This window comes from Triticum urartu, chromosome 3A (assembly GCF_056163025.1).
Source record: "Triticum urartu cultivar PI428250 chromosome 3A, HENAU_Tu73, whole genome shotgun sequence".
In the NCBI taxonomy this organism is placed as follows: Eukaryota; Viridiplantae; Streptophyta; class Magnoliopsida; order Poales; family Poaceae; genus Triticum; species Triticum urartu.
Window position 1 is genome coordinate 448,551,596 of NC_141875.1, and position 18,093 is coordinate 448,569,688.

General features: G+C 49.7%; 1 protein-coding gene across 1 annotated transcript; it reads left to right on the forward strand.

Annotated features, from left to right (window-relative positions):
- Positions 1–442: 442 nt before the first annotated feature.
- On the forward strand, positions 443–5,328 carry LOC125544312 (uncharacterized). Its single transcript, XM_048707941.2, has 3 exons — positions 443–1,680; positions 1,782–1,917; positions 4,881–5,328. The coding sequence occupies exons 1-3, from the start codon at positions 533–535 to the stop codon at positions 5,070–5,072; spliced, it is 1,476 nt and encodes a 491-aa protein (XP_048563898.1). The 5' UTR covers positions 443–532; the 3' UTR covers positions 5,073–5,328.
- The last annotated feature ends 12,765 nt before the right edge of the window (positions 5,329–18,093 follow it).

Consider the following 18,093-nt stretch of genomic DNA (forward strand, 5'->3'; position numbering starts at 1 on the left):
GCATTTTAGAGTATAGATTTACTCATTTTGCTCTGTATGTGGTCCATAGTGGAATCTCTTTAAAGAATTATATTTAGAAAAAGAGGGAGTAGAAAACATATCCGTGGTGAAGAAAATACTGTCCGAACAAAAATCTATCCAAACAGTATTTTTTATACCTAGGAAATTTTGTCTTTATCCGTCACGAATACATTTTCTGATATTTTTTCACGAAATTTCACGAGCAGATTGAAAACCCAGGTTTGTTATCACGGAATCTCAGTTTTTTTTTTCAAATTTCTTGGTATTTTAAAAATTTAATGTTTGTATAGGGTTAACATCCGCTTCCGTACGTACACTGCGATTTTGCGAATTCTCAGTCAGCTTCGCACCATATGCGTTTTACTTGATCAAAATAATTTCGGAATTTCTGGACCGCTCGTGCCCTTCAACCTGGTGTTGAGTCGCTCTTCAGTCGCCTGCGCCACACTCCCATTGGAGCACGAGACCACACTGGCACACATCCCACAGCCACCAGGAGCCGGCCGCCACCATGGAAAAAACCAGCAGCTCCTCCATGGCCTCCCCAGTCCGCTCACCGCCACCGGAGCCGGCCGCGGAGGCACAACCACCTCCTCCTTCTTCGCCCCCATCACAGCTTCCGGCTACCGACCCCTTTCGCCTCTCGCCGGATAACCCAACCCCAACTCATCCCCTTCCTGCTGCACCTACAACTACTGCTCCGGCGCCATCTACCGGCCCCTTTCGCCTCTCGCCGGATAACCCAACCCCAGCTCCTCCCCTTCCTGCTGCACCTACAACTACTGCTCCGGCGCCATCTACCGGCCCCTCTCGCCTCTCGCCGGATAACCCAACCCCAGCTCCTCCCCTTCCTGCTGCACCTACAACTACTGCTCCGGCGCCATCTACCGACCCCTTTCGCCTCTCGCCGGACAATCCAACCCCAGCTCCTCCCCTTCCTGCTGCACCAACAATTACTGCTCCGCCGCCGGATGGCGCCGGCGATTCCTCTCCACCATGTCCTCCCTCGCCTCCAAAGGCTCCAACGCATCCACCTCTTTCCACCGCCGATCCTTCTCCTCCCCTCCCTCGTGGGAACCAAACATCCGCGCCGCGGCGGACACCCCCGCCTCCTCCCGCTCGCGCTCCCGCTCCAGCAGCACCACCTCCAACAGCACCGGCGTCTCCGGAAGCTAAGCCGGTGCAGGAGGCAGATGAAGCGCCCGGCGGATCGGAGAACATGGCGCTAGCCCTTGCGCTAACCCAAAACGAAGCAGTGATGCCGCCGACGCCGCAGAAGGACGCGGTCATGGCTGAATCCCCGACCGGATCTCCGCAGAAGGAGTCGGCCCTGACCGTAGCGAAGCTCCTCTCGGCCGAGGACCCCGCGGCAACGGAGGCCAAGCCGGCCGCCGACAAGGTAGCACCTGCGGTAGTCACCGAGTCAGTCGCCGGCGGCGGCGGGGGCGGAGGTGGAGGCGGAGGCAAAGTCGGAGTGGGCTCCAAGAGATGGCTCCTTAGAGGGGTCCCAGATAGAGTACGGCTCACGGAGCTGAAGAGGGCTGAGCTAGGGTTTAGGGTTTCAGCTGCTGTGTTCTGCTTGATCTCGCTCTCCGTCATGTCGTCTGGCACTACGCCGGGCTGGGCTGGTGACTCCTTCCGCCGCTACAACGAATACAGGTTGCTCTGAATCTGGAACACAAGCTCAAAATCACCCAATTTTAGGTACAACATTTGTTACGCTTGTTCTTGGCGTAGATTGATGTGTCTGTGAAATGCAGGTACACGCTTGCTGCGAGCGTGATGGCTTTTACATACTCGGGGTTCCAATTAGTTGCAGAAGTGCACTACCTTGTCACAGGGAGGCGCATAATTGGAGGCCCCTGGGGGAACTACTTCAATCTCGCCATGGATCAGGCAAGAATGAACAAACTCCACATCTGAATGTATTATACTTAGTTTCATGGTATTTGTGAGGTCTATTTGCTTGTTTGTTTAGTGTACAGTAGCATAATGAACCGTAGCACAATGTTGCAAGTTTAGGGGCCTCATAATTTGGAAGCTGATTTTGCCAAAACTAAATTACAAAGTAAAACAAGCTGTATAATATAGCGACCATTCATTTATCTGAAATTTGTGCACTGATGCCTTAAAGCTTTATTGATGACAGTTGATCTGTAAGTCTTCCAATTTCAATCAATCGTGAATTGTCATTGTAGGAGAACCTCTTGAAAAATTGTTAGTGAAAATGATGTAGTTGTTGAGACGACAATGCCTTTGATAATCAAGTTGTTACTAATGTTATCTGTGAAGTGAGAAAGATTCATGCCTACCCGTGTCATGGGGTGGTTTTCACACTTCAACTCGAAAAAAGGCAAGGGGGGCTAGTCCCTGGTTCAGCAAGTTTTTTCATTTGTTTTTGTTCACAGTAGTGCTAGAACCTTAATTTACTTTGCTTTAGGGCACCTCTAGCCGAACCCCTATCCTATAACTCCACAAATGCCCCCCCTAACCATAACTCCTCAAACATGAGGAGTTAAAATAGTGGCCGAACCTAACCGAACCCCTATATTTAACTCCCTAATTTTTTTGGACTAATTCTTCCATCCCTTGCCACATACATTTCAAACAATTGCACGGTATGTCATCAATCATTTGAATGTTTCAAATTCACCATATGCAACTATTCAAGTACATACATGTAGTTTGTCCAATTGAAACAATTCTAATTAAAACATGCATATACTTCATCCAAAAGCCACCAAATTGATCAAGTTTGATCCAAAAAAACACAAGCATGTCGTGGACCAAGCCCTATCAAATGCATACTACATGAACTCAAGCATTTCTGTGCTCATCACCACCACGGGTGCCACCATCAACACCATGTCCACCACCATCACCACCACGGTCGACCTCTGACTGGACCAAGATCTCCCCAGAGTGAGTTCCCAATACTTCATTGCCGTTACATCCATCATGCTCGGATTCATGAACATGATAGCATGCTCTTTGGCTTTCTTTTCTTTTGCAAGCCTCTCATCCTCGACTTTGGCTTTCTTTTCTTTTGCAAGCCTCTCATCCTCGAGTGCAATCCTACGCACCTCCGCTCCCACCTTCCTTGCTTCGGCCGCCAACTTTGCTCACCATTTCTCATCCTCCATGAACTTGAGCTTGTTCCACCTCGCTGCCTTTTCTGCTTTGTGTTCGGCCGCCAAAACTTTCTTGGTCTCAATCGTATCACAAAGCTCCTCTTTGTAGGCGTCGACGCCTCCATTCTTTTTCCTCTCTTGCAATCTTTTGTCCATCGGTCCTTTTTTGAGGATTTTCATCCTCCTCGTCATTGGCTTCAACGGATATGCTAATCTGGGACCTCTTCGGTGTGGTTTCGAAGTTCCTCCGGATCCACTTCTCATTGCCAACCAGTTCCTTGTAGCAATGGTTCAATGTAAATGCCTTGCTGCCACCTTTTTTGTTGCGTTGTTTGTATAGCTCTTGGATGAGAGGCCCATAGTCTGTGATTGGCACCCCACTCGTTGGTGCATGGTTGACTTGATCAACACAACCGGACCATCGCTTGTGTTGCTCTTGGATCACACTGCACCGGTGGGAAAGTGAGCCTTGAGTGCGGAGGGAATGGACGGTCACATTGTTGCAATAGTAGTCTCCAATCCTACCCCAAAACTTCTCTTTCGTTTGATCCGTACCAACCGAGGCATCAAGGGAAACATTCATCCAAGCAAAGCACAAAGCAATGTCCTTTTCTTGGCTGTACTTTATTGTCTTGGTGCTTGATTGTGTCTCCATGGGATCATCGACCTCCTCCACTTCGGGATCCTCCTCCTCCTTGCTCTTGTGTTCTTGATCATAACTCGCACCATCATAATATAGATCGTGGAGGCCGAGTATGTGTGATGCATCCAATTGGGACATGAAAGTTGCAACATCATGCTCCTCCACACTACAATCAGCAACAACAAGCACGTCACAAGATCGGCGCTGCAAAGCATTAGCAATAGCCCCCGCGAAAAAGAAAAGCACATTTTTTTTACCTCTTGGACATTTCGTCAAACACTTGGTGGCCATGGACCTTGGCCGCGGCTGTGATGGCTGAACGTGCCGGAGGAGGGGTGGCCAGAGAAGGGCAGTGAGTCACCGGACAGGGAGAAGGCGTCGGCGTGGACGCCTTCTTCCTTTTCTTCGTCGCCGCCTCGGTGAGGGCCTTCCGGCCGCCGTCGGCTTCCTCACCTGCTTGCCATCGACCGGAGCAACCCGCCATCGTCGCGGCCGGCGTGGCCTTGCCGCCGCGGTCTTCGTGCCGAGCCGCTTCATTGATGCGGGTGGCAGCGCGCGGGTCGGCTCAGGCGGCGTAGCACCGACGGGGTATGCGGAGGAGGCCTGCGGTTCCATTCCCATCGGAATCAGGGCTTCCGGTGGTGGAAAGAGGAGGCGCCGCGGGCGGGATGGAAATTTTTGCTGAGAATTGGCTGTGGTCGCTTAAAAATGAGAGAGCTGGCAAGGTTTTGGAACTTAACTCGGTTAACTCCTCGAAAGAGAATATTTTGAGGAGTTAACCCTTTTTGAGGATCGGCTAGAGATGCCCTTACTTTGTTTACTTTTACTTCCTCTCCTCTTTTGGGTCCTCGCAGGTTTCTGTTGGGCTTCATCTCTAACCTACCGTCATATAATTTAGAGTTCTAGACTTTGTTTCACGATATTTGTTGCAGTTGTTCCTAAATTTCTGTGTTTAGTCACATCTCTTAACATTCGGTTATGACTTTATGCACAAAATTTGAAGTTGCAACATTAGATTATAATTAACAAATATAACTGCAAGCAAGTGACGGGGTGTGATTGAATTACTCGTGCCAATATTGCAGGTATTGGCTTACCTGCTGCTGTCAGCATCTTCAGCAGCGCTTTCTCGCAATGATGTGTGGGTGTCAAGATTTGGCGTGGATCAATTTGCCAAACTTATCAATGCCTCAGGCTCAATGGCGTTCTTAGCTTTCATTGCTCTTGGTCTGAGCTCCATCATCTCTGCTCATCGTGTATTCAGCTCAATCCCTTAAACCTGTGGTGTGCATTACTGATGTAAATATTATGCTCTAGATGTACGTTGGCATGTCGCCCGTGCCGCCCTTTTTCTCTGCAACTTATGTTCCTGGTTGTGTTGCAACCATACATTAAATTCAAGACAGACTGTTCAAACACGGGTGGATGTACAAGTATATAAGCTTACTAACTTGGGGACCTATGATTCTGTAATAAAATGTTATAGAGCCCTAGGGGATTAAAAGGCGTAATGGGTGGCCACTGCAGTGTCAATGATATGTTCCTGTATGTGGTGAAATTTTCCATTGATTCCTGTATGTGCTGAAATTGTCCATGTGATTCCTGTATGTGCGGTTTAGGCTTAGTAGAACTAAAACCGAGTACATGATGTGCGGTTTCAGTACTACTAGGCGTGAGGAGGAGGAGGAGGTTAGCCTTGATGGCCAAGTGGTACTCTAGAAGGACATCTTTCGGTATTTGGGGTCAATGCTGCAGGAGGATGGGGGTATTGATGAAGATGTGAACTATTGAATCAAAGCCGGATGGATGAAGTGGCGCCAAGTTTCTGGCATTCTCTATGACAAGAGAGTGCCACAAAAGTTAAAAGGCAAGTTCTACAAGACGGCGATTCGACCCGCAATATTGTACGGCGCTGAGTGTTGGCCAACTAAAAGGCGACATGTTCAACAGTTAGGTGTGGCGGAGTGGCGGATGACGATGGCATGTATCTAGGGTAGGGCAATAGACCCGATCTAAGTACCCTTCCCAAGGACACTGCACTATAGTCAAAGACATTCAAAGGACAGCAAATTCTACCGACTGGAATGCAATGTTGTATGGCGCTGAGTGTTGGCCGACTAAAAGGCGACATGTTCAACAGTTAGGTATGGCGGAGTGGCGGATGACGATGACATGTATCTAGGGTAGGGCAATAGACCCGATCTAAGTACCCTTCCAAGGACACTGCCCTATAGTCAAAGACATTCAAAGGACATCAAATTCTACCGATTGGAATCAGCTCAAGATGCAACCCACTTGGATAACCCAATTCCATTCGACCAGGATATAATCATTTGACCTCAAGATGCAACCCACTCGAATAACCCAATTCCATTGGACTAGGATATAATCATTCGACCACACCAGGAACCACTCGGAGTACAGAAGATCTAAGGTCACTTTGGATCGCAACGGTCGGACATTCACTCCGTAGACTTAAGGGTCATTTATATCACTTTAATGCGGGCGTTACCAGTAACGTCCTCTCTTTATGTATATTGAACCCGGGGGATGGCTGGGTTCCTGGCGCACTCTATATAAGCCACCCCCTTCCTCTGGGACAAGGGTTCGCACCCCTGTAACTTCACGCATAATCCAATCGACCAAGCCTCCGGGCACCGAGACATAGGGCTGTTACTTCCTCTGAGAAGGGCCTGGACTCGTAAATCTTGCGTGCACAACTTCACCGTAGCTAGGATCTTGCCTCCTCATACCTACCCCCCATTCTACTGTCAGACTTAGAACCACGACAGTTGGCGCCCACCGTGGGGCAGGTGTCTTAGCGACTTCCCGGTGAGGTTGTGATTTCTCCGAGTCCTTTCATCATGGTTTCCGGCGGAGGTTTGACTAAGGGCCGCGAGATCCGTCTCGGCGCGCTTGTTTTCATCGCCGACGACTCTGCTTGGCTTCAGGAAGCTCCCCTCGACGTCGAGGCACTCCTCGTTCGCGGGGCAACGCACTTTCGTGTGTGTGTGTGTGACGTCCTTTTGCAGCAGTCGTCGACCCAGTATCGGCCGGCTCCTGCGGTGTCTTCGCTCCCCGATATTCGCCGTCACAAGCGGTCTGGTCGGTCACGACTTCAGCGGTGGGTGAAGCATGCGGTGGCACGTCAGTCGGCCACCCCTCAAGTCGCGGCAATCGAGCCCGACGAATCTCTCTACGGCCTGTTCGATCTGTCGACTGGCTCCGTCGAGACCTTATCCGAGTGCGACAGCAGCGACCCCGCAGCAGAGGTCCTGATGGTCGACACACCACGCAGCCCGCCTGGCATGTGTCGCAACGGCGGCGACGACGGTGGCGGCGATCCGTCGCGTGTTCACGAGGAGTACCACCCCGAAACCCTCTTTTCTCAGCAAAGGGAAGAACTTCACCGCCGCAATATGGAGGCGCTCCACACACCTGTTGTTGGAGAGACCTCTGAAGCTCGGGCCATGGAGGCGGCGCGTTTGGCCACTCTGGCTGAGCGCACTCGACTCGAGAACCTTCAGCTTACACTCGACAATCGCGCTCGGCGGCAGATCCCCAAATCCAGTCGACGGCAGCGGCAGTTGTTCCCGCCTGAACCGCAGGTATACCACACTCCGATTCAAAACCTTACAGCCGCATCCCGCATAGCAGAATCCATTCAGCCGTCCCAGTCGGAAGCTGGTAGAGGTTTGATGCAGATCAGAGCGCTGCTCCGAGCAGCAGGAGAGTAGAACACTGCAGTGTCTCAGTCGCGTAACAGAATTCATAGCAGATCTGTAGTAGCTGACACAGTTCAGTCGGCTCACAACCTAAGATTGCCTCCGCGGCATGAGGGATAAGGGCATCGCCAAGGGCAGTACTTGGGTCGGAACCACGAGCAGCACGATCATCGGCTCGACCGTGATGACCGCCGTCGAGTGCCTACGCCCCCTCCGAGGGGCGAATCATATGTGCCCCGGCATTATGATGATAGGCGCGCGTACAGCAAAGAGCGGAGGAGACCAGTCAACCCAAGAGAACCAGGGTTTGATGCAAGGTCAATTTTGGTGCAAGGTTTGGTGGACAGGAATCGAGCACACAAAGAAGGGCAAGACAAAGATCGCCCGACTGGAAGCAGAGTGCATGTTTCTGGTCCCGAGTGTTTTAGCAGAGCCATCAGGGCTATAGAGATCCATACCAACTTCAGGTTGGCAACTGGGGTCAGTAAGTTCACTAGTGAATCGAAGCCTGACACCTGGCTTGAGTACTACCGAGTGGTTGTGCAGATCGGTGGAGGAAATGATGAAGTGGCCATGAAGCACCTTCCCCTGATGTTTGAAGGGTCAGCTAGAGCTTGGTTGAATCAGTTGGCTCTAGGCAGTATATTCAGCTGGGAGGAGTTGGCCCGAGTGTTCGTCAGAACGTTTGAGGGCACGTGCAAACGACCAGCATGATTGATAGAATTGCAACATTACGTGCAAAAACCGAATGAAACTTTGAGGGATTACATCCAGAGGTGGACCACTTTGCATCACACTATGAAGAATGTGTCTCAGCATCAAGCAGTTTGCGCCTTCAAGGAGGGCGTTCGGTATCTGGAGCTCAACTTGAAATTCGGTCGGACAGGAGACATGTCCCTGACCCGAATGATGGATATAGCCACTCGGTACGCAAACGGCGAAGAAGAAGACCGACTCCGCAGCGGCAAGAGCAAACCAGTCGGCCAGGACACTGGAGGAGGTAATTCCAATCGAAAGCAGAAGCGCAAAGCAGAACCTACGGGTCTTGGAGAGGTTGTAGTTGCAACCCAAGGAAAATCTAAAGGAAAGCCTAAAGGGCCCTGGACCCCAAGAAAGTGAAGGATTCAGCAGGGAACGACGTGTTGGATCTGCCATGTCACATTCACATCAAGAAAGATGGAGAGGGTAATCTGATTTATCACAAGCATACCACTCGACAGTGTCGAGTCCTTATACAGCAGTTCCGAGAAAAGCAACCCAGTGAGAAGGAGAAGGAATATGACAAGGATGAGGACAAGAGGATGATGAAGGATTTCCCAATGTTTTTTTTGACACCCGAAACAGTAGGAGAGGCTCCTATTGTATATATTAATGTATCAAAAAGGTCTTACAGAGTCATAACCTTACATCCATGGCCATGAAAGAAAACAAAACAAAAAAAAAGAAGGGGGGAGGGGGTGGAGTAAGGTAGAGAGCAAAGACTAGGGCTTTACAACAAGGTGTTCTAGAAAAGATGGAATAAACCCCCTATATTTCTCCTTAGCTCTATGTATAAGGAGAGAGAAGTCATCTTTAAATCTTCTTGCCCATGAACTAATAGTGGTATCAATACCTCTGAAATGTCTATTATTTCTCTCCTTCCACAAGCTCCAAGAAGCATAAAGAAATATTTCCATAAACATGGGGTTGTTCCAAGTAGATTTGGCTTCCTGGATCCAAAGCAATCGGTTTCCATGCGAGGCCCAGTGTATGTTCAAAGTGTCCCAATAGGTCGCACTGAATTGGCAGTGAAAAATCATGTGTTCAAGAGTTTTCTCATCATTGCCGCCGCATAAGATGCAACCACAGTTATCTCCAATATTATAGTGTCTTCTCTTGAGCATATTTCTTGTGTTAAGATGGTCAGAGAGAAGAAGCCACCCAAAAACTTTGATTTTCATTGTGGCCGAAGATTTCCATAGCCATTTGTAGGTTTTGTGAGCTGTCACGTCTCGAAAGTAGAAAGTGTAATATCTTTTGGCTGTGTAAACGTCGGACCCCCAAGCGTAGCCCCATAAGTCTCTCTCAACCGTAACTGCTTGGTTGCCAACATGTGCTGTGATTTCTTGGATGTTGCGAAGTTCCTCATGGGCTTGCATGGAGAGTGGGAGATGAAAGGTTTCATTGAGGTTGGTGCACCCAAGGAAGTCTCTGACTGAGATATCTTCAAGTCTGGCATAAGAAAATGCACGTGGGTGTGATTCTGCAAGTACTTCATCCAGCCAGAGGTCCTTCCACATGAGTGCAGTGTCTCCCGAGTGGACCGAAACCTTGGAGATGCCCCGATAAATTGGAGTAAGTTTCAGGATATCTTTCCACGAGAAGGAGCCGCAAGGGTCTGAGGCGTGAGGGATCTTGTCAGTATAGTAGGTGGACCAAATCAAATCTACCCATGGCAGGACCCAACGATTGTAAAATTTATGTAGATATTTCATGAGCAATGCATCACTTTGGGTTTGAATGTCAAGAACTCCGAGACCACCACACTCTTTCGGACGACAAACCATTTGCCAGGAGGCCAGAGAGTTGCACTTGTCCCCATCATTAGACTTCTTTGTCCAGAGGCATTTCCTTCTGATTTTGTCGAGGAGCTCTATCGGTGTCAAAACCGGCGGATCTCGGGTAGGGGGTCCCGAACTGTGCGTCTAAGGCGGATGGTAACAGGAGGCAGGGGACACGATGTTTACCCAGGTTCGGGCCCTCTTGATGGAGGTAAAACCCTACGTCCTGCTTGATTATTCTTGATGATATGAGTATTACAAGAGTTGATCTACCACGAGATCAGAGAGGCTAAACCCTAGAAGCTAGCCTATGGTATGATTGTCTGTTGTCCTACAGACTAAAACCCTCCGATTTGTATAGACACCGGAGGGGGCTAGGGTTACACAAGGTCAGTTACAAAGGAGGAGATATACATATCCGTATTGCCTAGCTTGCCTTCTACGCCAAGTAAAGTCCCATCCGGACATGAGACGAAGTCTTCAATCTTGTATCTTCATAGTCCAATAGTTCGGCTAAAGGATATAGTCCGGCTGTCCGGAGACCCCCTAATCCAGGACTCCCTCAGTAGCCCCTGAACTAGGCTTCAATGACGATGAGTCCGACGCGCAGTGTTGTCTTCTGCATTGTAAGGCGGATTCCTCCTCCGAATACACCATGGAAGAGTTTGAATGCAAGGATAGTGTCCAACCTGAGAAATAAGTTCCACATACCACCGTAGAGAGAGTAATACTTCCACAAATCTAATCTGCTGACACGTTTTGATAGTATGACATCACTTCATCGCCCGGTTATTATTCGAACCGCTTTTCTCAACCAGCTCCGCACATATCGCGAGGCGGTTTTCTTGATACGTCTTGTCAAAGCAGAGATCGTGTTCCCCTTATCATGGGATTCTCATCAATACGGACGTGGGTAACCCAACCGCGCCATCAATTGCGGCGCCTGGGGAATAAGCGGTTTTGCCAGTCAAGTGGGGAGACTCATCGCCTCCTCCGCCCTTATAAAGGGACAAAGATTTACTTTTTACACCCACGCCTTCTTCCTTCTTGCTTACCCATTCCCGCACACTCGAGCTCTAGCGCCCAAGCTCGCGTTCTTCTTCTCAAACCACTCCAAGCATGTCTGGAGCAGGAGGCAAGTGGATGGTTTCCTCCATCACGAAGGAAAACATCAAAAAGTTACGGGGAGCCGGATACCTAGCTGCGAATATCGCGCACCGGCTGCCGAATGCGGGGTAGATCATCCCCACGCCCGAACCCCACGAGAGGGTAGTTTTTCTTACGCATTTCGTCCGCGGACTGGGATTTCCTCTCCACCCATTTGTCCGCGGGCTCATGTTCTACTACGGGCTGGATTTTCATGATCTGGCCCCCAACTTCATCCTCAACATCTCGGCATTTATCGTCGTGTGCGAGGCCTTTCTCCGCATCAGGCCCCACTTCGGCCTATGGCTAAAAACCTTCAATGTCAAACCGAAGGTGGTGGGTGTCCAGCAAGTAGAGTGCGGAGGCGCCATGGTGGGCAAGATACCTAATGTCACCTGGCTCGAGGGTACCTACGTGGATACCATAAAGGGGTGGCAATTGGGGTGGTTCTACATCACCGAGCCACGTGACTCCAACTGGGCGGTGGCCCCCAAATTTCGATCCGGAATCCCCACACGACTCACCTCCTGGAAAAAGAAGGGCCTGTCCTGGGGTTCTTCGGTAGAGCTGACCGGACTCCAGACCTGCATCCAGAACATGACGAACAAGAAAATTAAGCTCGTCAACGTGGTCCAGGTTATGCTCTTCCGCCGGATCCTTCCGTGCCAATGACGGGCATTTGTTTTGTGGGAGTTCGACTTGGCCCAGCACCAGATGCTGCGAGAGCTCTACGACACGACGCACGAGGACGTCTGGAGGGTGCTGTTCAAGGGCGCCGAGATGCCTCCCTCCCTCACCGAGGACCGCGGACTCAGCACAAAGCACCGCGCCCATCTGGTAGGCTTTTTATATCTCTCGGGGTATTTATGTGCCCTGGTTTAGTTATGTGCTGGATCTAAGCTCTTATGTCATTAACTAGACTGGATAAAGATAGCGGAGCAGCTTGATTGCCCAGTCCCCCTGCCTGAAGATCCTGCAAACGCTCTTCTAACGAAGATGCTGACTCCGGCACCTTACGAGGTGCTGGAAAAGACGGCCAAGAAGAAGGCCGCGGGGACCCGAAAGGGTCTCCGGCGCAAGGTTCTATCGGACTCATCGTCCGATGAGTCGGATGCGCACTCCTCCCACGGAAACGAGGAGGAGGAGAAAAGTTCTCCCCCCAGCCCGGGGAGACAAGAAAAGGAAGGCCGACCCATTCGGGGAGGCCGAAGGGTCTAAGAAGGGAAAGACCCTCCCTCCGGACTGTGCCACGACGGCCGCCGACAGCGGCGACGAGTGGCTACCCAGGGACAAGCCCCTGGCGAAGTCATAAGTGTCCGGACACCATAGTACTTCATGGTATGTTTTATTGTACTGCCTTTACTCATGCCAAACATGATTATGCAGTCTGGACCGAGCTCATCTCGACGTACCCTCGTTGAGCGGCTCTTTGGGCTCGTCAGATATGAACAACGGTTCTCCTCCGACGGCTTCCACCCCTCGCCCTACGGACAACGCCGAGGTGGTGTCTCAAAAGGCACCGACCCAAGGGGAGGTGATCCTGGGGGCGCCTCACGGCGACCTCCTGGACCCTGAGTACCAAGGGAGCGAGGCTCCTACGGGCTTCGAGTTCGCGCCCCAGCCGGACACTGCGCCGGAACCTTCGATGGTTCCGGACTCCGGCAGGCGGTCCCCCATCAAGGGGGGCCAACCATCCGTGCCGGTGTCCTCTGTCCAATCAGAGGCACCGGACAACTTGCTGGAAGCGCTTCACAGCGCTTCCATCGATGAAGAACACCGCACTATCATGAGTGCGGTGGTCAAGAAGGTTTAGTCCACCAAAAACGGACTGACCGAAGCTTGCGCCAGCCTCCTAACAGGCTTTGAGGTAAGCATTCAAAATATAAAAATATTAGCACATAGATATTAGCCCCTGATGCTCTGTTCAACGTTCGCGAAGAAAAGCCGAATAGAGTATCAAATGATAACTCAGGAGTCTAATTAGAGTATGTCTATGTGTATGTGCAGGCTTCCCTGCTGGCCGCTGCCGCACATACTGCGGAGGTCTCTGCGCTGAAGCAGGCCCTGAAGTGGTCCGAGGACGAGCTCGGCCTTACCAAGGGGCAGCTCGAAGAGAGCAAAGGTAAGATATACCCCAGTTTATATAGTTAAAAAGAAGTTCGGTGTAAAGTAATAGGATCATCATGAATTTGTCGGGGGCCACGACCGAGGTGGAGACCTTGAGGAAGGCGTTGTCCGCGGCCGAAGACAAAGCGGACAAATAACGCATTAAACGGGAGAAACAAGAAGCCTGAGTGGGCGAGGTGCAGCAAGAGCTCAAGGCTCTCGCCAAAAAGCACGAGTCCTTGGAGCTTGACTCCAAGACGCGAGAGTCCAAGCTCGCGCAGGCTCTTGAAAGCGTCCGGAGCGCCAAGGCCGAAGCCCACAAGGCCCTCCAGGAGATTGATGCGGGGAAGAAGATAGCAGCGGGTAAGGCATTCAATATGGAAAGCAAGCATGTGAAGGAGACTTTCCTTTTTCTTACCCGAGTTCGGAGCTCTCCAGGAGCGTTTGTAGATCTTCCCCGCAGTGTGCTGGATGCCGCGAAGTTTTACCGGGCTGAGGAGGGGAGCTCAACGGAGAAGTTGTTCTAGTCTCAGTATACTGGGACCGAACACCCTGTGTCCTCGAGTGACCAGCTAAAGCAGTTGGTCGAACTTCACAAGGCGGCCGAACAGGCCATGAGGGGCCTTATAGTTCGGAAGTGGCCTGGCGAGCCCCTGTCTGGCAGCTACTTCGGTCTGGTGAGGCGGCTGGTGGAAGCCTGCCCACGGCTTGAGGTCATCAAGCGGTCCGTCTGCATCGAAGGTGCACGCAGGGCTTTTGCCCGGGCGAAGGTGCACTGGGCGAAGCTGGACGCCGTGAAGCTTGTGAAGGAGGGGCCGCCGAAGGGCAAGGAGCATCGCTGCCCCGAGAATTACTATGAGAGCGTCTTGAAGGGTTCCCGATTAGTGGCAGATGAGTGTGCCAAGGATGTAATCTTTGAATGAACATGCCCATGTGATCCTGTAATATGAAACGAGTTCTTTTGCGCCATGCGACGCTTTCTTAATTTAAAATATTACCTTCTGTGCGACCGTTTATAAAATCTGAGAGTTGGCCAGTCATCGGCTTCTGCCCCCATGTAACTAGTACTGGGTGTTCGGGGTAAATCTGAACACTCTTTACCCCAATTTTGGGTTCTTCAAGGGAGGTGCTCAGCGCAACGAACCAGGCAATCGGACTATAATGCTTTATCACTCTCACTTAGCCATAGAAGTCTATGATTTTAAATTTTTGGCGAAGCCCCTGGTATTCGGAGGGCCGAATTTGGGGCGCTATACACGCCTAAGCCGGACAAGGCCGATTCCTCGCCCGAAGTGGAAAAAGTCTTTAAGGACTTGAGACCTCTCGAACAGCGACCAGTCTCTCGCCTTATCATGACAGTCAGTTTTTGGCTTTATCTACTGAGGTGCTCGTCCGGATGAACCGGGACACAATCGCAGTAGTTCTCCCACCGCTACCTTAGCCGATATAGCGGAACGTAAGGTACCAAAGCATGGGAGCCGGGCAACCCAACATTTGACCCAAGACATGATTCGGAGCTGATGCATATAATGCTATAAGTTCGGGGTGCCGCACTGTCGAAAGTGTTCGGACTTCTTGCGCTGTATTACGGGGTAAACGAGAGCCCCTGGCGTACTGACCGCACCCGAGCGTGCAGGTGCAGAATGTCGTAAATGGACATATAAGAGAAAGAGAAACTTAAATAATGCAATGACAGATTAATAATATGCATTGTTATTTGAATAATACGTCGAAGCGTACTGGTACAAGTAGTGCAATAAGCATAAAGTAGGACAATTATGTCCTATCCCAAGGCAAGCTACGCATAAATAGTGAAAAGCGGGTATATCAAGTATTACTAGAGACCATCTGGCGGTTCCCGTGTTCATCCTAGCTTCTTGCCGCCTTGGTTGTTGCTTCCGGAATGTGTCCGGCAATCGGACTACCGGAAAGGGATTCCAAAGAGTTAGGCCCTGAAAGAGAAAAGGAATGTCAAAGGTATACAACCCCTGGTGTGGTTAAGCCACAATGCGGGGCGTGTCCTGATTGTGCCCCCGCCTATGTCCATGGTATTTTCAATGCGTAGTTATGTACGCGCGGCACGAATTTCATCGCTGCACTGGGACTGGGACAGGGGCCGGATTGCTAGGCGAGCGCTGATCGCGCCAGGCGATCCTGTTGCAGATTGTTTTGGACTCACTTGAAGGTGTCCGGGGGCTGTAACACCGAATGAGTGCTCTACCTGAACAGGCTGCTTTGTGCCTCTGCTGTAAGGGCCGCAGTGTGCTCTTCTGTATGGAGCGAGCATTCTGTGTTTCCATTTACTGTTATGACCCCGCGGGGTCCTGGCATCTTGAGCTTGAGGTATGCGTAATGCGGCACTGTGTTGAATTTTGCAAATGCTGTCCGTCTGAGCAGTGCATGATAGCCACTGCGAAACGGGACAATGTCAAAGATTAACTCTTCGCTTCGAAAGTTATCTGGTGATCCGAAGACCACTTCCAGTGTGATTGAGCATGTGCAGTGGGCCTCTACACCTGGGATGACGCCTTTAAAGGTGGTTTTGCTGGGTTTGATCCTTGAGGGATCAATACCCATTTTTCGCACTGTATCCTGATAAAGCAGGTTCAGGCTGCTGCCGCCGTCCATAAGGACTCGAGTGAGGTGAAATCCATCAATGATGGGGTCTAGGACCAGTGCGGTGGATTGATGACCCACAAGTATAGGGGGTCTATCGTAGTCCTTTCAATAAGTAAGAGTGTCGAACCCAACAAGGAGCAGAAGGAAATGATAAGCGGTTTCCAGCAAGGTATTCTCTGCAAGTACTAAATAAGTGGTAACAGATAGTTTTGTGATAAGATAATTTGTAACGAGCAACAAGTAACAAAAGTAAATAAGGTGCAGCAAGGTGGCCCAATCCTTTTTGTAGAAAAGGACAAACCTGGACAAACTCTTATATGATGTAAAGCGCTCCCGAGGACACATGGGAATATCATCAAGCTAGTTTTCATCACGCTCATATGATTCGCGTTCGGTACTTCGATAATTTGGTATGTGGGTGGACCGGTGCTTGGGTGCTGCCCTTACTTGGACAAGCATCCCACTTATGATTAACCTCTATTGCAAGCATCCACAAATACAACAAAAGTATTAAGGTAAACCTAACCATAGCATGAAACATATGGATCCAAATCAGCCCCTTACGAAGCAACGCATAAACTAGGGTTTAAGCTTCTGTCACTCTAGCAACCCATCATCTACTTATTACTTCCCAATGCCTTCCTCTAGGCCCAAACAATGGTGAAGTGTCATGTAGTCGACGTTCACATAACACCACTAGAGGAGAGACAACATACATCTCATCAAAATATCGAACGAATACCAAATTCACATGACTACTAATAGCAAGACTTCTCCCATGTCCTCAGGAACAAAAGTAACTACTCACAAAGCATAAACATGTTCATAATCAGAGGGGTATTAATGTGCATATAGGATCTGAACATATGATCTTCCACCAATTAAACCAACTAGCATCAACTACAAGGAGTAATTAACACTACTACCAACCTACTAGCACCAATCCCGGACTTGGAGACAAGAATTGGATACAAGAGATGAACTAGGGTTTTGAGATGAGATGGTGCTGATGAAGATGTTGATGGAGATTGCCCTCTCCCGATGAGAGGAGCGTTGGTGATGACGATGGCGATGATTTCCCCCTCCGGGAGGGAAGTTTCCCCGGCAGAACAGCCCCGCCGGAACCCTAGATTGGATCCGCCAAGGTTCCGCCTCGTGGCGGCAGAGTTTCGTCCGAGAAGATGGCTTATGATTTTTTCCCATCAAAAGAGTCCATATAGCAGAAGATGGTCACCGGAGGGCCACCAGGGGGCCCACGAGGTAGGGGGCGCGCCCCCACCCTCGTGGGCAGGGTGTGGCCCCCCCTGGTGAAGTTCTTGCGCTCAATGTTTTTTATATATTTGGAAAACATCATCCGTGAAGTTTCAGGACTTTTGGAGCTGTGAAGAATAGGTCTCTAATATTTGCTCCTTTTCCAGCCAGAATCCCAGCTGCCGGCATTCTCCCTCTTTATGTAAACCTTGTAAAATAAGAGAGAATAGGCATAAGTATTGTGACATAATGTGTAATAACAGCCCACAATGCAATAAATATTGATATAAAAGCATGATTCAAAATGGATGTATCAACTCCCCCAAGCTTAGACTTCGCTTGTCCTCAAGCGAAAAGCCGAAATCGAAAAATATGTCCACATGTTTAGAGATGAAGGTGTCGGTAAAAATAAAATACGGACATGAGGGCATCACGATCATTCTTAGAGCAGCAACTTATATAATTCTTGTCATATGATATCTTATGCTAGAGTAATAATTCAATCACAATATCAAGTATGAATCGTAAACTTCATTGAAAACTAACAAACTATAATCTCAGTCATTGAGGCAATTGCAATTTATCATAACATAGGAAAGAGTCAATGTATAAGAGCTTTTCAGCAAGTCCACATACTCAACTATCATATAGTCTTTCACAATTGCTGACACTCACACAATACTTATGGGTATGGAGTTTTAATCGGACACAGAGAAAGATAGGGGCTTATAGTTTTGCCTCCCAACGTTTTACCACAAGGGTAATGTCAACAGTAATAGTTCATGAAAACCCACATCCAATTAGCCATATATACCAGGATCTTTCCAACATATTGTGCTTGCCAAAGGATAAAATGTAAAAAGGAAGGGTGAAGATCACCTTGATTCTTTTGCAGTATAGGAGATAAAAGT

Excerpts from the sequence above, each read along its gene's own strand:
- LOC125544312 (XM_048707941.2), top strand. The coding sequence starts at position 533 with ATGGAAAAAACCAGCAGCTCCTCCATGGCCTCCCCAGTCCGCTCACCG. Across the intron at positions 1,681-1,781 it reads CGCCGCTACAACGAATACAG|GTACACGCTTGCTGCGAGCG; the intron begins GTTGCTCTGAAT and ends TGTGAAATGCAG. Across the intron at positions 1,918-4,880 it reads TCAATCTCGCCATGGATCAG|GTATTGGCTTACCTGCTGCT; the intron begins GCAAGAATGAAC and ends CCAATATTGCAG.